Source organism: Ylistrum balloti, unplaced genomic scaffold (genome assembly GCF_031769215.1).
Source record: "Ylistrum balloti isolate Yb309-2 unplaced genomic scaffold, AGI_CSIRO_Ybal_v1 Utg372024, whole genome shotgun sequence".
In the NCBI taxonomy this organism is placed as follows: Eukaryota; Metazoa; Mollusca; class Bivalvia; order Pectinida; family Pectinidae; genus Ylistrum; species Ylistrum balloti.
The window spans coordinates 27,426-51,322 of NW_026782982.1; the positions used below are offsets into that span (position 1 = coordinate 27,426).

A 23,897-nucleotide genomic window follows, 5' to 3' on the forward strand; every position below is an offset into this window, starting at 1 on the left:
ATGATAAATCCGCATTTAATCTTTGTATCAGTATAAGAGGACAATCTGACAAATCATTACATTCCCAGTTTTGATCAACCATCATATGTGCCTCCAACATATATTGAATATTCGAAGTTCATGTATGTTTTCATTACAGTTAAATTACCACATCTATATTTAAAAAATATCCTGAACATTTTACATTAGCTGTAGATTAACTATTTTTATTATCATGACAATAAACACCGATATAGAATTGTATTATCCTAAATATCCTAAATATCGTCCAGGTTAATGGTTTGATCTATAAACTTCCTCCTTGTAACAACTCTCGGTCAAGTTAATATCATTGAGTAAGTGAAATTGGTAAAATTCGTTCATAATTCATAGTTTAATCTTAGTACAATCCGTTCATACAAGAAGCATCTTAAATGGAAGAAAAGCGTTGTTACCTTTTCAATTTCGTCAACATTTAGAAAGGCTATAATAGATAGTACAGGCGATATTTCTAAAGTACTCTACTAATTCAAACAGAATATTTCACCCAGTTCTAGACAGATAATACCATTTCACATAAATTGTAAAGTTTGAGTATCGATATATATATGGACATAAGAATGGTTCCGTAAACGAAAATGACACAGAAGTTGAGTTACTATCTAGAAATGGAAAATTTTCCATAGTAAATGACAATAGTATACCAGGATTATCCTGCAGCTTAGTGTGGGAGTTTTCTGAGAGTGAAGACTAATATAAGCGGTTGATGTATACATAATTTTGAAAACCTGTATAGCATATTCTCAATATCAAGTCTGATTTGATCCTAATCAAAAAGGTCAGGTATATTCAAACAGGAAAGGAAATGTTCATGTGGCTACCTTTCAAACTTAATCACGTGATCGCATGATATTATTTTGTAAAGTATTTATGAAAATGAGGTGATCAAATAATATCTCTCTTTTTATTATGTTTATGAAATATGACGAATTCGGTCAAAGCCCGAATTTTGGTTTGAGTAAATTCAAAAGAAGGCACCCGAAACATCCTATAATTTGGTAAAACTTGTGATAAAGACCGCCATTCAACGAGTCATCTGATGTTTCAAAGCAGTCAGTTAAAGGGCAGTCATCCAATGGTACTAAGTCAGGGTCAGAGTTCAGATATCATCTGGATATAGATATGGCTGGGCTCGTCCAGAGACTAAAATCAAACCTTCCTGTGGAACACAGACCTTTTTTATTCATTCATACCAATTTAGAAACAAACCTATAGGGAAATGCTCTCAAGGCTCTCCGTTTTTTATATTTCTTATTAAGTCCTCTACATGCAATTTTGCTAACAGGGTGGCGATAAGAAGAACGTAGGCAAACGATTCCCTAAGGAAACGACACAACAGTGCACGGCTATTTCTTATTGGTAAATCCGAGTTAAATCAAATATTGAACGCCGCATCCACAGAGACATTGTTTAGATGTCATTCCAAGACACATACTACAATAATATATTAAAGACAATTGGAAAGATACGATGGACCGTAACACACTGTAACCGTTCAGAGTTTGCCGTCTTCGTGAATAATGATATGCTGGTGTCGGTTGGTGTGTTATTTACAAAATAATATAACATCATCACTTTTTGTTGGTGGATTTATAGAACGACAAGCACGGAATCGTTTCAAGAAACATAAATGATATGTTTCTAAACAGGAATAGCCTTATTATGTTTATCTACTAATGCCACAAACTGGTTTCATCACTATCGCAAAGGATATTGTCATAGATTTGAACTTTGCTTCAAAATACACAAACCAATTAGAATGATGATGATGTTTATTTTGGTTTACTTTGCTATAAACTTCATGTGAGACCTTTCCATAATAGACATTGTAAGCTTGCTTTCCTCAATCAAGGTTTTGAAATATCTTTTTCTTTCGCATATTTGCCCTACGATTGATTAACACATCTAGTCTTATTGATATGTAACAAAATACAGAAACTCCAGTCAGAAAAAATTTATTTCAGTGCAATAAATCAAGCACAAAAGCGGCTAAAATAAGGTTATCCTTAAACTATGGTCATTACAATACAAGTATTTGGTGATGATACAACAATAACTGATACATATATACACACACCATTGTGATATTTACAATATCTGCAACTGTGCCATTATTAAAGAACTATAGTTTTATTTTGAAACCAAACGTAAGCTGAAGTCATGTGGTATTTTGTTGCTATAAAACGTGTTGTTTACTATGTTTTCATTGGAATATAACCTTTTCAAAACTTGTTTCGTTGTGATGTGTATGTCTTTTTCTTCCATCCGAATTTTGAATTCTTATTCAAATGATTAAAATCCTCTAAAGGCATCTAATCTGTACGTTGCAGTTTAATTCATTATTTTTTTCTCTTCTTACTGCAAAACTTGTATAAAAATATTAATCAGTTTGTACATTATACACATTGTTCATCAAACATATAAGATAAAAAAAAAATGTTTATCACTCAGGAGCAAATAGTGATGGCCGATGATATCACTCAGGAGCAAATAGTGATGGCAAATGATATCACCCAGCAGCAAATAGTGATGGCCAATGATATCACCCAGCAGCAAATAGTGATGGCCAATGATATCACCCAGCAGCAAAAAGTGATGGCCAATGATATCACCCAGCAGCAAATAGTGATGGCCAATGATATCACTCAAGAGCAAATAGTGATGGCCAATGATATCACTCAGGAGCAAATAGTGATGGCCAATGATATCACTCAGGAGCAAATAGTGATGGCCAATGATATCACTCAGGAGCAAATAGTGATGGCCAATGATATCACCCAGGAGCAAATAGTGATGGCCAATGATATCACCCAGGAGCAAATAGTGATGGCCAATGATATCACTCAGGAGCAAATAGTGATGGCCAATGATATCACTCAGGAGCAAATAGTGATGGCCAATGATATCACTCAGGAGCAAATAGTGATGGACAATGATATCACCCAGCAGCAAATAGTGATGGACAGTGATATCACCCAGGAGCAAATAGTGATGGCCAATGATATCACCCAGGAGCAAATAGTGATGGCCAACGATATCACTCAGGAGCAAATGATGATGGACAGTGATATCACTCAGGAGCAAATAGTGATGGACAATGATATCACTCAAGAGCAAATAGTGATGGACAATGATATCACTCAAGAGCAAATAGTGATGGCCAATGATATCACCCAGGAGCAAATAGTGATGGACAATGATATCACTCAGGAGCAAATAGTGATGGACAATGATATCACTCAGGAGCAAATAGTGATGGACAATGATATCATTCAGGAGCAAATAGTGATGGCCAATGATATCACTCAGGAGCAAATAGTGATGGCCAATGATATCACCCAGCAGCAAATAGTGATGGCCAATGATATCACTCAGGAGCAAATAGTGATGGACAATGATATCACTCAGGAGCAAATAGTGATGGCCAATGATATCACCCAGGAGCAAATAGTGATGGCCAATGATCGCAATGAACAAAAGGAACTACCCCATCCTCACCTAGCGCCTAAAGGAAAGGATTATTTTACAGGGTGATATTTGCTTGTACATGTAGGACACAACCAAACGAGGGTATTAAGTTGTAACCGGATTCAATCTTCGTACAACATAGATATTTGAAAATTATGATAAGAATTAGTGTCAATTACATTTTAACATTTAATACAGAGTTTTCATTAGTTTCACTGTGTGGCGTGCTTGAACTCCACCAGACTTAATTTTGTCTATCAGGGTCTAGAGGATATATTACTACTACGTGAATGAGGTTTATTAAAACAAACGGCATTGAGAAGACAAATCCCCTATGTAATCGTTACAGATCGATCCGATGTATAATGTTTGTGATATTCAGCCACAATTAGTTAATTAGATATTCTATAAATCAGGAGCATGGACAAATGATCAATCACACATATCTACATCTTCCTAGCAACATGATTTTTAACATACAATATAAAAACACAGTTTCGAGAGACGCCTGTTGATGATGATGATTATGGAGATGTTTTACGGTTGTCGTAATGATAGGGGAAAAGATCGAGATAAAATTGAACAGTTGTATTTATGATTTCCTGTGTATTCAACGTATCTGTATTAAATTTCAGTCACGGAAGTATTCAACGTCAGTCACGGAGTATTCAACGTCAATCAGTATTCAACGTCAGTCAAAACGCTTAGTATTCAACGTACAGTCACTCGGTATTCAACGTCATATAACACGGGACCACGTATTTCAGTCACGGAGTATTCAACTCGTCAGTCACGGGTATTCAACGTGAACATTCAGTCACGGAGTATTCAACGTCAGTATTCAACGTCGTCAAAATATTCGGAGTATTCAACGTCAGTCACGGAGTATTCAACGTCAGTCATGTATTCAACGTCAGTAAGTATTCAAGTCACGGGTATTCAACGTCAGTCACGGGGTATTCAACGTCAGTCACGGAGTATTCAACGTCAGTCACGGTGTATTCAACGTTAGTGACGGAGTATTCAACGTCAGTCACGGAGTATTCAACGGTATTCAACGTCAGTCACGGATATTCAACGTCAGTCACGGAGTATTCAACGTCAGTCACGGAGTATTCAACGTCAGTCACGGAGTATTCAACGTCAGTCACGGAGTATTCAACGTCAGTCACGGAGTATTCAACGTCAGTCACGGGGTATTCAACGTCAGTCACGGAGTATTCAACGTCAGTCACGGAGTATTCAACGTCAGTCACGGAGTATTCAACGTCAGTCACGGGGTATTCAACGTCAGTCACGGGGTATTCAACGTCAGTCACGGAGTATTCAACGTCAGTCACGGAGTATTCAACGTCAGTCACGGAGTATTCAACGTCAATCACGGAGTATTCAACGTCAGTCACCTAGTATTCAACATCAGTCACGGGGTATTCAACGTCAGTCACGGAGTATTCAACGTCAGTCACGGAGTATTCAACGTCAGTCACGGGGTATTCAACGTCAGTCACGGAGTATTCAACGTCAGTCACGGAGTATTCGCGGAGTATTCAACAATAGTCACGGAGTATTCAACGTCAGTCACGGGGTATTCAACGTCAGTCACGGAGTATTCAACGTCAGTCACGGAGTATTCAACGTCAGTCACGGAGTATTCAACGTCAGTCACGGAGTATTCAACGTCAGTCACGGAGTATTCAACGTCAGTCACGGAGTATTCAACGTCAGTCACGGAGTATTCAACGTCAGTCACGGAGTATTCAACGTCAGTCACGGAGTATTCAACGTCAGTCACGGAGTATTCAACGTCAGTCACGGAGTATTCAACGTCAGTCACGGAGTATTCAACGTCAGTCACGGAGTATTCAACGTCAGTCACGGAGTATTCAACGTCAGTCACGGAGTATTCAACGTCAGTCACGGAGTATTCAACGTCAGTCACGGAGTATTCAACGTCAGTCACGGAGTATTCAACGTCAGTCACGGAGTATTCAACGTCAGTCACGGAGTATTCAACGTCAGTCACGGGGTATTCAACGTCAGTCACGGGGTATTCAACGTCAGTCAGAGGGTATTCAACGTCAGTCACGGAGTATTCAACGTCAGTCACGGAGTATTCAACGTCAGTCACGGGGTATTCAACGGAGTATTCAACGTCAGTCACGGAGTATTCAACGTCACTCACGGAGTATTCAACGTCAGTCACGGGTTTTCAACGTCAGTCACGGAGTATTCAACGTCAGTGACAATGTATTCAATGTCAGTCACGTAGTATTCAACGTAAGTCACGGAGTATTCAACGTCAGTCACGGAGTATTCAACGTCAGTCACGGAGTATTCAACGTCGTCAGTCAACGGTCAGTATTCAACGTCAGTCACGGAGTATTCAACGTCAGTCACGGAGTATTCAACGTCAGTCACGGAGTATTCAACGTCAGTCACGGAGTATTCAACGTCAGTCACGGAGTATTCAACGTCAGTCACGGAGTATTCAACGTCAGTCACGGAGTATTCAACGTCAGTCACGGAGTATTCAACGTCAGTCACGGGGTATTCAACGTCAGTCACGGAGTATTCAAAGTCAGTCAAGAAAAATTCAACGTCAGTCACGGAGTATTCAACGTCAGTCACGGAGTATTCAACGTCACGGGTATTCAACGTCAGTCAGTATTCACGTCAGTATTCAACGGAGTATTCAACGTCAGTCACGGAGTATTCAACGTCAGTGACGATGTATTCAACGTCAGTCACGGGGTATTCAACGTAAGTCACGGAGTATTCAACGTCAGTCACGGGGTATTCAACGTCAGTCACGGAGTATTCAACGTCAGTCACGGAGTATTCAACGTCAGTCACGGAGTATTCAACGTCAGTCACGGAGTATTCAACGTCAGTCACGTCAGTCAGTATTCAACGTCAGTCACGGAGTATTCAACGTCAGTCACGGAGTATTCAACGTCAGTCACGGAGTATTCAACGTCAGTCACGGGGTATTCAACGTCAGTCACGGAGTATTCAACGTCAGTCACGGAGTATTCAACGTCAGTCACGGAGTATTCAACGTCAGTCACGGAGTATTCAACGTCAGTCACGGAGTATTCAACGTCAGTCACGGAGTATTCAACGTCAGTCACGGAGTATTCAACGTCAGTCACGGAGTATTCAACGTCAGTCACGGAGTATTCAACGTCAGTCACGGAGTATTCAACGTCCGTCACGGAGTATTCAACGTCAGGCACGGGGTATTCAACGTCAGTCACGGAGTATTCAACGTCAGTCAGGGAGTATTCAACGTCAGTCATGAGGTATTCAACGTCAGTCACGGGGTATTCAACATCAGTCACGGAGTATTCAACGTCAGTCACGGAGTATTCAACGTCAGTCACGGAGTATTCAACGTCAGTCACGGAGTATTCAACGTCAGTCACGGAGTATTCAACGTCAATCACGGAGTATTCAACGTCAGTCACGTGGTATTCAACGTCAGTCACGGAGTATTCAACATCACTCACGGTGTATTCAACATCAGCCACGGAGTATTCAACGTCAGTCACGATGTATTCAACGTCAGTCACGGAGTATTCAACGTCAGTCACGGAGTATTCAACGTCAGTCACGGAGTATTCAACGTCAGTCACGGGGTATTCAACGTCAGTCACGGAGTATTCAACGTCAGTCACGGAGTATTCAACGTCAGTCACGGAGTATTCAACGTCAGTCACGGAGTATTCAACGTCAGTGACGATGTATTTAACGTCACTCACAGAGTATTCAACGTCAGTCACGGAGTATTCAACGTCAGTCACGATGTATTCAACGTCAGTCACGGGGTATTCAACGTCAGTCACGGAGTATTCAATGTCAGTCACGGAGTAAACAACGTCAGTCATGGGTGTTCCACGTCAATCACGGAGTATTCAACCTCAGTCATGGGGTATTCAACGTCAGTCAGTCAATTATTATTTTCATCAGTTAATGGACAATTATTCGGATGTATTCAATACATACAGTATTCAACGTCATCATAAAGTATTAAAAGTGACATAATCAAGTCACTAGTATTCAACGTCATATAGTATTCAACGTCAGTTACTGGTATTCAAAGAAAATTTCAACGTCAGTCACGGAGTATTTCCATTCAGTATTATAGCTCAGTAGTTTCTGTTTGAACATAGAAAAATATGTTTCAGTTTTAATTTCATTTGGAAGTGTGTTCCATTCCTGACAACCAGATACATAAATATGTATCGAATAATAGGTTGTCCTGTGTTTTGAAAATCAATATTTTTTACTAGATGCCTGTCTTGTAGACCGCTGATGAACATTTCCAGCCAAAATAAAATCGCTGGAAAGATATTGTAGTACTATACCATTTATACATTTATAGATATGTATATTTTAATGTCATAATTATTTTTTAACAGAATAATTGTCACAGAGTCCATCCACTTCCACTTAAACAGTTTTTGTGTATTCTGGTGCTGAAACATATATATATTGCCATTCAGTCTGTTCGTTTCAGCAACACTTGAAGGTTCCTTAACCATTTGGTGTAAATCAAATTTTACCATTTGGTCCAGGAATGTATGGGTATCATAATCAAAATAATCAGTGTTAAAATCACCCATTAGTACGAGTTCAATATTTTCACTCTGACATTTAAATAATTGAGCTTCAAACTTGTTCATCCTTGTAAAATCAGAGTTTGGTGGTCGTTACACATTTACGTTTAGAATCGGTTTGGAGTTTTTAACATGGATTTGAACACATATATTTTCAAAATCTTGCACCTCCAGACTGATTCTTCTTGTGAATGACATATCACATGTGATATATGTGGCGACTCCACCATGTCAGTTCTCTCCTTGCCTGTCCTAACATACAATATTTAAACTCCTAATTGGGAGTTTCTTATCAGTAATGGCTGAACTTTGCAACGTTTCCTGAAAACAGAGTACGTCCAGGTTCTGAGTTTGCACATGGTTGTTAATATTAAGTAGTTTCCCATAGACACTACGATTGTTCCAGGAACAAATCTCTATATTTCACAAGGTAGTATGAATGGCACTGACTCACTGTCATATTGATTTCAATAATAAGAGCGAGCATGTTTGTTCCAAGGAAGACAATGTGTTCTTCTGTTTATAGATTCCATATAATCAGGAATAAACTTGTGGGATATAGAGATATTTCCAACTCTATAGTTATAAGTGAGTAGGTATTCAGTGCACACAAGCAAGATAATCCCAACGGCAATCACAGCCAGCAGTAGTTTATCTGTAGAGTGGCCAGAGTTCGATTTCCCCGTCAGTGGGCTGTTGAAGTTTGTCAAATTACAAAAATCCAATTCTAAGTCTGTATACCGTTTTATCATGCTTTTTCCTTTGGTAGTCTTTACCACTCAATTAAAATATATCATTTGTCCAAATTTTGTTATAAATAAGTTTGCTTAGAATAGGTGAACTTCAAACATTTTCCTTGTCTCAAGTAAACACATCCATACAAAAGAACAGCTCACTTGACAATGTCAAGTGGCACGAGCAATCCGCGTTGCGCGCGGAAGGCAAATTAATCCAAAACGTATTATTGTGACTCTGCCAGCTTGCCGATAAAATTCAACAGTATATATGTTTATACAGGTGGAACTTCGGGTGAGGTCCGGAGTTCAAAGATGTCAGTTGGAAGGAAATCCTCATTAGACCCGTATTTATGTTGATGTCGGGACGACATTCCTAGACTCGGAATAATCTCCTTTCCAGCAACAAAACTTCTATGAAAACCCTTAATTCGAGTCGTTTTCTAACTCGTTAAAACGAAATGCAACAAATAAGCTTTCTGATACATGTTAAAATACAATTGATCACAGTTCCCACGATCGGTAGCTTATTCGTATGTGGGAAAAAGTATAACCTTGTATTCGATATATGCTGACTGTTAATATATCGCCGTGTACATGACTTTGATGATTTTTGGGGATCCGATCACCTCGTATCACCAAAGTCATATGGTTTACCTTAGATAGCGGTGGTTTCATCACCAATATCCTTGATAGGGATTAAGGATGCTAGTTTCCCTCAAATGAAATTCTGTATCAAGCTTGGAAAATCTGCACGTGTATTGTGTTTTCTCTATTATATCCATAACAAGGAATAAGTATACAAATACAGTAATATAGTTAGAGTGACTAGTGCTACTGTAAAATATCTTCACTTCTGGTATGTTCCGAATCAATTTAGATAATTCATCGTTTTATATATATTTTTTAAACGTCATATCATTTCACAAACAAACCACAGTAATGCATCACAACTCAAATCGTGAAGTGCATAGTTGTACAGTATAGCACAATTGCCGTCTTTGTTTACAAATGGCACTAATGCAGTCACTCCATTGTTCCAGTACCAGACTCCTTTCTCATTACGCTTCACGCCTACAAATAAGCCCACGTGTTCTGTAAATGATAATGATAGTAATTATAACAATAATTAATTGAACGTAGTAAATACACATCTATCTAGACTAAACAGAAAATCAGACATCAGTCGAAGTTTACTTGCCAAACTACACGTGAATTAATGTCCTTTTACTCTGCAATCTTCTTTCGCCATTTGTTGGTTGGTTATCTTTATAAGTATTGCAAAGTTTAAACGATAAACACAATAAGCATTTCAATGTGATATAAATTGATTTCTATTTCCGCATCACTATCACTTTATTTAATTGATAAATATTGACAGATAGACCTGTGTACCTTCAAACAAATTTCTTTTTACATAAGAAAATCAGTTGGGTATTCCCAAATGATGTTATAACGTCGTTTCCCATTCATACAAGATTGCAAAGTCCATGGCCGATAGTAAATTGACAAACTATTCATTGATGAGGTATCCTAAAATCATAGTGTATTTTATTATCACTAAATTTGATATCGAAGGGACATGCATCAGTGACAAGGGACAAGGGATGGTGAACGGAAAATTAAGGCACAATTCACGTTTAAGTGCGGTGAAATACAAACAGCTTGGGCGCTGTGATGATCATTTCCTTGTCACATTGAGGTTTCGTTTTCGTTTACCAATGTAAAAGGTTTCACTCCTATCATTGTGTCATGCATCATGGATTCAAATAGTAATAATTATCTGTTGGTGACTATGGCTACTTAACAACAACTGATATAAGTATATGATGGCTATATTAGATTATCTGCGCGCTTTTTACAAAGTTAACATGCTGTAATAACAGCTCTTAAATACCAAGCTCACTTGTCTGCTTCTCGATCCTTCTCCATGTTTTGACAATACTGCATATTTAGGGTTAAGTGTTGGAAACACATGAAACTCTATTTTACTTCATATTCTAGTGAAGAACCCCGTAAAATACTCGATAAATCCACGTTGTTGTATAGTTTTTAACCTTTAAATAAGGAACTGTGCTACGGTTCTCGATCTTATTGATGGTGTAATGAATGATATAGAAGCTAAATCAAAACGCCAGTGATATCTGCAACGCTACTGAGATTGTCACTAACCAGTTACAAGTATATTTCAGAAACGGCAGCATTTGAGATATTATGATATACCAATACGTTTTACCAGTAGGTTGTAATTGTCATTGCGACCTTACAACACCGCGTACATTATCATCAAATAAGATGCTTTAACAACAAGAACAAACATTATGTAAAATGTTACATTCCGAAATATACCATATTGAATTTCAATTCAATTCGTCTGCCAACCCAATTGTCACCCTTTTTGTTAGCGGTACCGCATATGCATTTGACAGAATCTGAATTACAATGCTACCGACTAAGCGACAAAGAAGCTCAATCGAAACTTTCCGTTAAGACGATATTTCATTTAGTGGCAGGCTACATACCTGACTAATACTATATTAGATGTTTATGCATTATTGAGCAAACTGTCGATAAACATGTGCTGCCGAAACCGTAGAGTTTTGAGCTTGTAAGCAATGTAACTATTGATGGTACGACAGTTTGAATATCCTTCAACGGTTTATATCAATTTCAAAAACAAAACTTAATATACCAAAAATGAAAAACTATAGGTAAACTTTTGATAAAGAAATATAAATTGATATGGCAGTAATACAAATACACTCTAGCCATGTTAAGTAGCATAACCACTATACAAAAACATTTTAGCTAAACACTTGTGGCTCTGACCAAATGAGAACATTGTAAAAGGTTTACTTGCCACAATATTTACAATTGAATAACGATAGGTTAAGATCCTCAAAAATGCCATTTTGTTTAATATGCTACATCATGTACTTGATCATATACGCGTTTGAAAGAGTCAATAATTCAAAATTTCTTAACGACTCGGAAGTTTCACTAGAATTTATCGACTACTTTTTCCTTAAGTGCCTAGCTACTATAGGATTATTCATAGATTATCTGTTTATTAACTGTGGAGCAAACAGTCGATATGTTACTGTACTGTGATTTGTGAGGGATTGAAGCTCAGACGGGACACTTTTTATTCATTCATGTTTATTTTATTAACTTTTTTCCATAAAATTTTACTTTTACTATGAAACTGGCGAATACAAAATCATTATGAAAATCGATTAGCAACACTCAGTGTTTTCTATCTAAACGACTACTGTATCATTACGCACCTAAGGAAAAAAACATTTGCTTGTCATAGCTGCATTGTTAATACACGTATTGCAAACGTTAACGACTAGCTTGTAATGATAATATTTATTAGAAAAAAATCTGGATAAATGATCTCAGGAGTCTATGCATTCCTTACAATTTGGAGTTAGCTATGAATATAGCCACGATATAAAAAGAATGTCATATATAAAAGTCTTACGAGAATGTTTCTTTCCTTCTTCGTATATCCGATGTCTTTTTTCATCTGTATCCAGAACAGCCAACCTTCCCGCTACTGACTCACAACATTTATCAGCATCGTTGTAGGTTTTCACGATAGGATACACCCAGAACTTTACGGAATCAATATTTACAGATGTAGGACGAGAATCTTCGTATGGTGATGGTACTGGAAATTAAAGATAGAAAAACGTTTACAAACAAACCTGTGACAGATCTCCGTATGGTGATGGTACTGGAAATTAAAGATAGAAAAACACTTACAAACAAACCTGTGACAGATCTCCGTATGGTGATGGTACTGGGAATTAAAGATAGTACTGAAAACTAGGCTTTAAAACAAAAACTAACAAACTTGTTACAAATCATTAATGTTTTATTATTATTATCATTATTTTTGTAATCTCGGCATATATTCCTTTTACGAACTCATTCTGATGACATTTAAAACTATAGTTGGCATTAGAATATCTTTCCTGTGATTTGCTGTGACAAGCAGAATTGGTTTCAATACTCCCTGTCAAATCGGCTTAATATAACGCATTTGGAAACCCGCTTGATCAAAGATTTTTCATGCAGAGTATTCGGTAGATGATTTCTGAAGGGGTTACAATTTTATTATTTCAACATGGTTAATCTACACAAATATTTCGTACTGTTCGGCTTTAAAAAAAAGCAAACCTGTTATGACGCAATCGTTGGCAAGCGCAAATGCTTGCAAATTAATCTTCATAAACCGCAAGTCATCTGTTTGTTGAAATAATATATTGAGGTGTACGATTTCCATAAAAAAACATGTAAGTAGATGATTGTGTTCAGATTCATTAAAGCATCCGATGAAATCCTAATAATATCACAGGGTATACCCCATTTTATCTTTTTTTGTTTACGTTGCATTTTAGCTGCTATCAGAGAGAGGCTAATGTTCGCGCTTCTATCAGGCCACTTTCATAAAAAAAACAAATGTACGTTTTACAGTATAGACACTATAGGTTAGAAGTAAATAAAACTGTAATTGTTTGTTTTCAAGACCGGATTGTTTTTGTTTGTCCTGAACCATACATTTAGTTTATAATAAGAATCGAAATTTGCGTCCAAATGGACACGCGATTTGATGTAATCTTTACGAATGTTTTAAAATATCGATGTAAATTTCTCTAAAGTGCAACCTCAGACCCGATATAATAGAAGGTGGCTTCACATCAATACACGAATTGAATCCGACGATGTGAATTCCGGTTAACATCTGAATAGTTTTAATGTTCGATAATTGGCGTTACGTCTCTTCATCGCTTAGATAAATAGTCTTTTCTGAAATGAGAACATAATGGATATTCAGATGGATAATGCAGAATGGTCGAGAAAAATACGTTTTTGAGAATTTGGCGTCACATTAATGTCATCTGGAACTTTGGTAAATGGATGTCGATCATCCAAGATGCTATAATGTGATTTTACGCAATGCACATATAACCTGAAGATGTCACAATGACGGCGAGGGCGATATTTCTCAGTTATATCTGTGTATAACAGACCTGTATCTGGTAAAAAATAACAAAATCAAAGCAACAAATGAAAAGTGTATTTCAAACATAATAATTTTGGAAGAGAAACTTCAATGTCGAAACATCGTTATTGTTGATGTAGTTACGTCCTGTTTATGGGAGTTGTTAGTGTGCGGACATTAATAAGTATCTTTTTAACAGTGGGTCGTGACATTGGATTCATGGAATATTGATTTTTTTTTTTTTTTTTTTTTCATTTTTTTTGCAACTGATATCTCAAAATAACGCTAGACATTTATCATGGATATGAATGCCATTAAGAGGCAAGAATTTCAAGAATATTTAGTGTACAATAACTGTTTATCAACAACGATGTGGGTTTTTTTGAAAATGCATTCTAGTAAACTAGAAAATGGAAGCAATTTTGACATGGCTATAGAGAGTATATACAATAGCCTGAATTCCATCATCCATTCATTTTGTCTCATTTCCATTTAGCATGACATTCATAGATATACAACTGCCAGAATATGTCTACAGCAAAATACTTTATCTTATATCCAAATATCGAGGTAAATACTCCTGACACAAAGTTTTAACAAAAGGCAATGACTCTGTAATAAAGTGGTTGTAAGCCCTAACATTGTTGCTGAATATCGGTTTTGAACGATCAATTTACACATCAATTTTCAATTTCCGCAATTTACAGCTGTGCTCATGACAAAAAGTTTTAACAAAGAGGAAAAACTCTGTAATTAAATGATATCGTCCGACATACAAATAATCACTAACCGCCACGATGGTGTAGAGGTTTTGACTCAAGTAGTGATGATCTCTTGGCTGGAGATAAATGAAAGACTGTATATTCAACAGAACAAGTGTAGAAAGGAAGCACCAGCGGTTAGGGATAACACCAAGAGAGATAACATAGAAAATCTTAAATGATAAAAAGCGTTACATGGCAATTAACAATATTTTATTTCTGCAATGTAATAAAGAATAACACTCTTACCTTCGTCTGGAAAGCATTGTGACGAAATCTTTGTTTCGACACATACAGTTGATGCTGGACATAATAAATGATGACAGCTACCGCCAGTTGCCTGTAGGGAATATTGCAAAACAATGACCACGTTAAATGAATAATATATATATATAAACAATAATCAAAATCGTGATATCGAAAGCACAGTCCCTTGTTGTTTTAATCATAGTGTCGTTTATGTAGTGTCAATTTAAAATAGTCAGTTCATTAGCTTAATGATAAATATAAGGGGCGTGATGATAAATCTAAGTGACAATGTGTGTAATTTTCTATTATCGATTCATATATTAATGGCTTAAAACAACGTGCTATGATTGTAATAGCTTGATGTATAATTGGCATTTCATCTGAACTGTTTTTTTAACAAGTGCTGTTTCTCCTTAAAATATATATTATCTGAAATCTTCCGCTCGGCAGTGGGTTCTAATCTATCTAACTCTAAATTTGTATCGAAAGGTGCTAATCCCTTGCGTATCTTTTGTACAGTCATCTTTACACGTGCATTTTATCCAGAAACTTCCCTCCGAAGTATTATTCATGTTCCCCCCACATACAACGTATTTCGTTAATTCATTTGATGAGAGGAGTTGTCAATTTGAACACAAACTAACCTCTTTAATTGAATTTCGTTGTTTGTAGATATTTGAATCAGAATCTCCCGAATAACTCCAGCAGTTTTCACCTGCGTAGAGCTTACACTCCAGCTGCGATTTGGTATAGCTTAGCACTTCACAATCGGAATATCTGATGCATGCTTTCTGACACTGAATATATCCTATCGTCGATAGCGAGAGGAAAGGATTCGCACATCGTATATCTGTGTCAGCCTCAAGTGATGTCGACACTAACTCACAATTCACATTTGTTATTAATAAAATGGCCAACTGGAATAAGAACGAGTTGAACGTCTCTATGAAGTCCATGGCCTCCGACATGACTATACACTTTCCTTATGCGTTATTGGTATAATTTGAAACACTTTTGAATACTGTAGAAATTATAACGATCAGCACTTGTCCATATACATTTGATAAATGATGTGAGAGTAGAATTCAATGATTTGTGATATTAGAAAACACTTAGCAAGATTGTTTGAGTAAAACATTTAAACCCAACAGCAATTCACAAATCAATGTACATAATCATTTGTATACATCTCCACACACATGTATAATTATACAAAAACGGACTGCGTCAATCATACTATTTTAGACTGTAAAGTGTACCGCTCAAAGAAACTCTAAACCATGGTATCACCACAAACAATGTTTAAAACACCAGTCGTTGAGTCTTTAACTTAAAAAACCCATTATTTCTTCTAACAGAGCTGCCAATTCCATGGTTCATGAAGCAAGAAAATGTCCACATTTATTATTGAAGGAAATCAGCACCGCATATCGTCTGATTCTAGCGACTAAGTCTGTGTCTATATGTATCTCAAACATCACAGAAGGATTGATTTGTAACCTTATTTTCCTGTCAGCAAGTTTTGTGTCGTACTTCTTCAGAAATGCTAAATCAATACTCGAAAATAACTAAACCGTTATCTGCAAGTTTGTCATTCCTGATCTAAAGATAACTTGTAAACACAAATCTTAAATAGCAACGATTAAGAAATAAGATATCTCAATTAATCATGGTATAAAAAAGAATTTGACAAAATAGAAGTAGCAAAGAAAGCCTCATATTGACGATTAGATATATTTTTTGCGTCTGACCAGATAATCGAACCGCGCTTGGTGAAACACCTGTACGTTGATATTTTACCACCCACTCCTTGTTTCATTCATCGATTGTTTTAAATGGAATCGTCTAATCAATTATTAAGGCTTGTTATAAATCACTACTTACCAAAGAACCATGAATATAATTGTGAGCATGACAATAGCACTAACAGATTGAAAAAAATCTTGCTTGAGCATAGGAACGGTTTCATTAATACTGGCCAAGGTGTTCCGGAATAGTAAGCGCCTTCTGCTTCATCGAAGACAAATGCCATGTAAATCTTGATCAATTAAAGTAAGTAATGTCACGTCCACAAATGGAGACAAGGTAAACAACAGCGGAACCAACAGAAAAATTAACAACCATAAAACACATTCAACTTCATATCGCACAAAGAAATATATTTCTCAACGGAATCACTATGAATAGTACAAAACACCTTTTGAAACCCTATGTTACAAGTTTGTCCGTCAGTTGACCACATATTGCACGAAAACTATTGTAATTGTAATATGAATAGACACTTGCGTATCGAATCAACTGTGGCATTTAAACACCATAGGTTGGCGATGCAGTTAGTTGCTACCCAGACATGGAAAGTTCACATTATTGAAACAGAAATATTACACCTATCATACAGCTTAGTTGAATGTTGTTCTTGCTAACTTTAATGTAGAAAAGTTTTTTTCCCTTTAATATTTAAAACACGGGAAATTCTTTTAATGTTTACACTTCTACAGAACATAGACTTTATTTAATGATGTAAGCAACTATGAACTACAACCTCTGAAGTATTTAGTAGGCTGTTTATGAACTATGACCTCTGAAGTATTTGGTAGGCTGTTGATGAACTATGACATCTGAAGTATTTGGTAGGCTGTTGATGAACTATGACCTCTGAAGTATTTGGTAGGCTGTTTATGAACTATGACCTCTGAAGTATTGAAATATTTTTTTGTCGTCATCAATGACTTGAAAACAAAAGTATATTCTGAATCAACTATTTTGTTGTAATTGTAAACTAACAAATTACCGAGTATTTGATAACTTTGATAAAGGAATCCGCTTATAACACAGGAAGATTATCATTATTATTCTATGTTTGATCCTTGCTATGTGTCAGATAACATTTCGTTGACCAATTCCTACGCACGACCATGCCTAACTGGCGTCTCATGAATGCATGCTAGACACGGGAAAACTTTCTGAGATGCTTTGAGACGTCATGAAGGATACGCAGGAGTTCATTACGACGTAATGAGTATGCAAAGAAATCATTAAAGGAGAGCCTTTTGACAAATATTAGAGAGTGGACTTCATTGTGGCCTCCTTGTAGACCTTGGCTTTTCAATTGATTTTCCAAGTCGTAGATTCAAATATAATCAACAGTTTTAATAATTGCTTAAAACATGGAGTTTTTATTAGATATTAAAAGAAAAAAAACTACACACTCTGAAAAAAAGATTTGCAAATGTATTTTTACTGTTATTCCACACCGTTGTTTATTTCACACGTGGATGGCGCCAGCAGTGTCGAGATATATTGAAAAGTCTATCAGATCTTATTACAAAAAATATAAATATCATTCCTTAAATGCGTAGATTCTTGATCTGTAAAGCCTCACTTCATTTACGACAAATAATAGTGCTTCGCTTTCAAGGAAATTAGCCTTGTATCATTTTAATATAATTTGTATTGTCATTGACATGTTAACAAATCTAATTCTGTTTCAATAAGAAAGAATCTATTTTACATTCTATAAATACAAAAATATAAAATTTGCCTTTTCAAAAAGATCTTCTGATATCTAATACAGCGAAAACTACATCAAATTTAAATTGAAATATTCAGAACGACTATAATTAGAATAACATACATATTAGAATAAAAAATATGTGATTATAATAATATAGAAAATAGAAAAAATATAGAAAAAATGTGTTTGTAATTTCATCACGTATTGTAACAGTCGTAATCAAATATAAAGCACATGGACGGATAACATAGCATGTATGGATGCCATGTTTATAGTACTTCATAAATAAAATATTATGCGTTATTTTGTATGATAATGTAAACTGTTTTATCAAAGTGTGAGAACAAAAATCCTAAATATCAATATAACATGTAAAATTTTATCACAGTTTTTGACTTTACTTAAAAATATGTTTATATATAGATTACAGTTACAATAACGATTGTCAACGAGTAAACATGAAATCTAAATATAATGTTAAAGCAAAGTTATTTTATCAGTCCATAAATGTTGTAATTAAGCATTTTCTATACATAATCTTGTATTAGTTTAACATGTATAACCATTCAAAACAATAAACAAACAAAAGATAGAAACAAAATACCACGCGTGTTGTGATAGAGAAACATTTCAACAATAATAAAAAATATATAGTTCTACGAAACGTAGTATTGATTTAAACCACACGATATCACAGATTTGCAGGTTCAGAGTTGTGTTTTCCTAGGAAATGAGTAATCATTGTTTCATCTTCTGTGTATAGAAGGGTAGGGGACTGGCCCGTCCATGAGTGTTGTAGTTGCTGATGGTGGTGGCAGCGGGAGCTTGGGGCAGGCCAGCCGACTTGTCGCGAATACTCATGAAGGACTGTTCACGGAAGAGAATGTCCTCAATTGTGTTGGGGTTACCAATGTAGTTCGCATAGTTATTCAGATCTGCAACATAAAATATATGAATAAATACACACCTTTTGTGGATGTCATTCATTGTTTGGGTTCTCTTATTGCTTGTTTGAGTCTATACTTACAAAACAATCCTCGTCTGACTAAATATGCAAAATGTTTAATGTGTTAACTTTTGAAATGCAAAATGAAGTACACAATATTATTATCTGTGATTAAAGTCTTAATAATATCTACACCAACATTGATTACGTCATAAAAAACACATGTTGATACTTCAACTAGTAACATATCCTTTTGTCAAATAGCGAAAATTGCACAAGCATATCAAACGAGTTAAATGATTAACTTCATGCTTTCATACTCAACAAAATGAACCTGATAAAATGTGATAATTCGGAAAACCTGTACAGGTACTCCAAAGTAGCTACTTCTGATTTGACAAATATGATAAAGAAAACGTCATTAAAGTATCTTTGTTCTTACCCCTCGTCTTGGTCTTCGGATACACCTTGCACTTCCAGAGTACAATTGCCACGATTAAGCAGACAAGGAGTGTAGAGACGACAGCAAGGGAGATAATCAGTGCCAAGTTGGTGCTGCTTTCGTCCGAACTAGTGGTTGACTGCAGTGAAAACAATTCATAATGAACCAACAAGTTTTAAAGTTGTTTCAAAGAGGTAGGTTTATGAAAATTATGGGGAAGTTTTCAGGTCGCTATAGTGATACCTTTAAAACATATCATGTTTAGTTGTGCGATATGAAGCTGGATGTGTTTGCCCGTTGGTCCATTTGTTGTATACCTTGTTACTGTTTTAGAACGTGATATTAACGACATAGATTGACCGAGAAATAGACAGTTGGTGTCCTCGATGAAGCAGATGACGTTTACTTCCGAATCAACTGGTCTTATTATCTCCTTGAATTTTTAGTCTTCTTGCAATTCATTGTTTAATTCATATTTTGTCAGAGTTTTATTCAATATAGCTAAGGATTATGATTGTGTTGATATGTCTAAGGTATTTCCGTGGTGTGTTTTATGACCATATCTAGGTTATAAACAATCGAAGGTTACAGGGCTGTCCCTAGAATTTCGACAAGACAGCCGGCTAGTTACATTTTTATTAATGAAATATTCCTGAAACAGAATGTAGATTTGACAGCAATGAGGCCATCTTGTAAAAATCTAAAGGAAATACTGAAACCGATATATAAAAGGATTGTATATATGCGAATTACAGCAGACCTTACAGAGTCGACCAACTGCATTCTCGGAGATGGTTTAACAGACATTTTAGAGACAAAAATATGAAGATTTAGATACCGTACATCCAAATGATAAATCTAACTGTATTGTATAGCTGTTTACTTTTTCTAAAAATCGTCCGAGGTTGATAAGCTCCGAACTATTTTAAGACAAAAGGAACGAATAAGTAAAATTCAGAGTGATCGACAGAAAACAAAAATAAGAATGATGAAGAAGTTTACTAGCCCAAGCATTCAATAATGTTGTTAAATTTACAAGAACGTCAAGTGCATGTGTATATTCTACGCTGTGACTCTGTGCTCATTTGGATAAACGAATAACCATAATATCGGTGATATAGAACTTACGATAGGTCCACAGGAAACACCGTAGTATGATACTCCTCCTACTGTCAGGTAACCCGACAATGAGATTGTCTGAGAGTTAAAGGTAAACCCTGTATTATTTTGAATAGTATCACACATGCCGTATACTGTTGTGTTGACTCCAGATATACCACCGCTGATTGAATATGTCACGACAATACTCCCTGTAATCAAACAGCACAATACATAATGGCATCATTCACATAAACCAATTGGAACGCATACTTAAGATTTTACAAAATACACATAAGTGAATAGATATTTCAAGACAAATTTGAAATGCGATAAAATAGAGCTGTTGAAAGTCTTTAACTAATTGATGCAGTCATTATTGCTAAAGAAATAAGCCGCTGAAATTAAGGATGTAACTGCGGAAAATAAATCCGATAGAAAGTTAGACCTGCCCCGAATCAACTTTAAAAGTTTTCAATCTTGCGTGTATAGTCTGCGCCATGTAAATGTTTGAAACGGGCATGCATAGATTAATTGGGAAACACACGTATAGAGTAAGTACGCATGATGAACTCCGACCATATTTAAATATCACTATCGGCTAAGTTTGGTGGATGAGTGTTTTGTCTTACCTTCCGTAACGGTAACGGAGTTGACCAGAACATCAGGATATTTCGCAGCAAAGTAGTTCCCCATCATAATGGCGAAGGATTTATTGTCAGAACCAACCACTGTGTTGAAGTCTGATTCAAATTTCATCTCGACCAGAGTTGTCTGTTGGATGACGATGTTTGTCTGGGACTGTGATCTTACTGCTACCTGGACATCTTTATAGAAGTCGTAGGCAGATGGAGTCGTATATATATGCAGCTTCAATGCGTAAATTCCAAGAGATGTAAAATTCAGTGAGTAAAAGTTGGCTGAACTCGTTGAAGTTGAGAAAATGGTCTCGTTTGATCCAGTCATCTCGCCTGTGTGATGTTCTGGTTTGTCCAGTTCTGCTGTCATTGTCCAGGTGTGACCCTGTAAACAGAGTGTGGCTTACTCAATGTCTTAAAAGTAAGAATAGTGGCATGTAAATTGTAATATATATCATAGTTCATCATTTCGCTCAGAGCGGACATGTTTGTCTTAGAAAACTGTCATATCCCACCCTCGACACTCCAGGGTTACAAGCACGTTCCCTCTCTGCACCCTATGTGCACGTCACAAGCGAAAAACATTGATTGGTTCCAGGAGAAATACACTACTGGCCAGTCACAGGCTGTTGTGGTCCATTTGAAGATTACCATAGGGACAGCCAACTTCAGAGCAATTTCAATATACCATTATGAGACCTCGAGATTCGTTTGCTGTACATTTTTCTTGTCTTGTCCAAAAGGTTTCGCATTTGGAATTTTTCTATTTCGCTATGACATGTTCCGGAGGGTGAAGACAGTGAATGTGATCGTAACCCTTAGAGTATCGAGGATGGCCAGATCATTAAAAATTACTGAATAAAGCAATAAATGCATAAGGGAATATAAATTACACGTTTAATAATGCGACTCAGTAAGTGCTGAATGGAATGCAATTGATGTATATATTCCCAAATCAATGACATAAAAAAAAAATTTCTAGTTTTCTCGGAACACAGATGTTCAGACAAAAGCTTTTAATACTCAATAAATAATTGGATACGCAATATAACTTTAAAGCAAATTCATGCAGATTTCATCAGATTATACAAATACGAAACATTTCGATGACAAAGCAAAATTATTTCCCTTACTTCGATTGCATGAAAACAACTCTTAGTCAAGTAAAAATATATATAACGGGAAAGTTGTCTGTATTTCAAAATTAATGAGTGTGATTTCCAATTGTCTTACCCTCCAGGCAATATCTGGTATCAGTTCCGATGTAACCTCATCGCGAAGCTCAACGTTAATTGCAAAGTAGTTGTTTTCAATGACAGTCGATGTCATGGATGCAACAGAGGCTGTAATTGGTCGACCAGTAACTGTCAGTGGATCGGAGGAGATGGAAAAGTTTTTGTCGCTTGGTGAGGTCAACACAAAGTCGATATAGAAGTCACTGCCGAATTGGGTGATCAGCAAATCCGTGAAGTTTGCCCAACCATTGACAAACTCGATAGTGAGATTTCCTGTTAGGTTGGCAAGTGCGTTGGAGCCACCAGGACGTAGCGAGGCAGTGATCTGCCAAGGCTGGGAAGCTGTGCCGAGCTGTGTGATCGGTTGTCCCTGCAAATGTATTTACAGAAAAAACAATATATTATGACCTGCAGCATTATCGAAGAACTGGAATGTGTTTACTCTCTTTGTGGGATTTTCCTTTTCATAAATGTCAAGGAATAAACGATAATGATATTATGTTGTATATTGTGATAATACATCAAACATCATTTGTTAAAGAAACATCCATCATAATACAATATCTGTAAAGAACAAGAAATTTCAGATTGGATCTGTAATGAATTAGGCCAACCTGTGCATCCAATACTTGTATCTTGGGCTGCGTCTTAAAAACAACTCCCTCGTGTTGCGGTTCTGGCGCAGGGTTGAAGCGCATTCGCGAAGCCTCTACAATGGTAGTGTATGGAGAGTCGGTCGTTGTGGCATTCCACTCATTTGTTCCCGGAGACGGAAGCGGTTCCACCACAGCTACGCCCGATACTGTTAAGTTAACAACTTGGCTAATGTTTCCAAGCTGGACCTCGTTGACAAGCGTAGCAGAGATATTTTGTAGCTGTGTTAAGGATAAATCACTGGAGTCGTTGATATCTGCAAAACAACGGGATGACATTTACTGGCAATTTATACACGTGTTGTGTAGATAGCGTTCTACAAGATATTAGAACAATTAATTAATTAGTGAAAATCGAATCATCCGTTAAGTTGCATAACTCTTAATTTTATTTATATGAGCATCATTATAATCAACGTACTTGACCGAGGAATATCAGAAATTTCCACGACAACCTCGTCATTTCCAAGAGATCTCCTGCGTCGTC

At 36.4% G+C, this 23,897-nt stretch overlaps 2 protein-coding genes across 2 annotated transcripts; one reads left to right on the top strand and one right to left on the bottom strand.

Annotated features, from left to right (window-relative positions):
- The first annotated feature begins 2,502 nt into the window (after window positions 1-2,502).
- LOC132564168 (uncharacterized) lies at window positions 2,503-3,573 on the top strand. Its single transcript, XM_060228845.1, has one exon. It carries the CDS (start codon window positions 2,503-2,505, stop codon window positions 3,571-3,573), a length of 1,071 nt encoding a protein of 356 aa, XP_060084828.1.
- A 15,512-nt stretch (window positions 3,574-19,085) lies between these two features.
- On the bottom strand, window positions 19,086-23,689 carry LOC132564170 (uncharacterized). The gene is made up of 6 exons (XM_060228846.1): window positions 23,372-23,689; window positions 22,756-23,127; window positions 21,517-21,907; window positions 20,915-21,096; window positions 19,787-19,925; window positions 19,086-19,333 (listed from the first exon to the last, which is right to left on the bottom strand). The coding sequence occupies exons 1-6, from the start codon at window positions 23,687-23,689 to the stop codon at window positions 19,137-19,139; spliced, it is 1,599 nt and encodes a 532-aa protein (XP_060084829.1). The 3' UTR covers window positions 19,086-19,136.
- Between the last annotated feature and the right edge of the window lie 208 nt (window positions 23,690-23,897).

What these genes read in the sequence shown, in the direction of transcription:
- LOC132564168 (XM_060228845.1), top strand. Translation starts at nt 2,503, where the DNA reads ATGGCCGATGATATCACTCAGGAGCAAATAGTGATGGCAAATGATATC.
- LOC132564170 (XM_060228846.1), bottom strand. Translation starts at nt 23,689, where the DNA reads ATGTCATCCCGTTGTTTTGCAGATATCAACGACTCCAGTGATTTATCC. An exon ending in TACAAGTATTGGATGCACAG is followed by an intron (nt 23,128 to 23,371) that starts GTTGGCCTAATT and finishes ATACATTTGCAG; the next exon opens with GGACAACCGATCACACAGCT. An exon ending in TCCGAAGACCAAGACGAGGG is followed by an intron (nt 19,334 to 19,786) that starts GTAAGAACAAAG and finishes TTTATGTTGCAG; the next exon opens with ATCTGAATAACTATGCGAAC.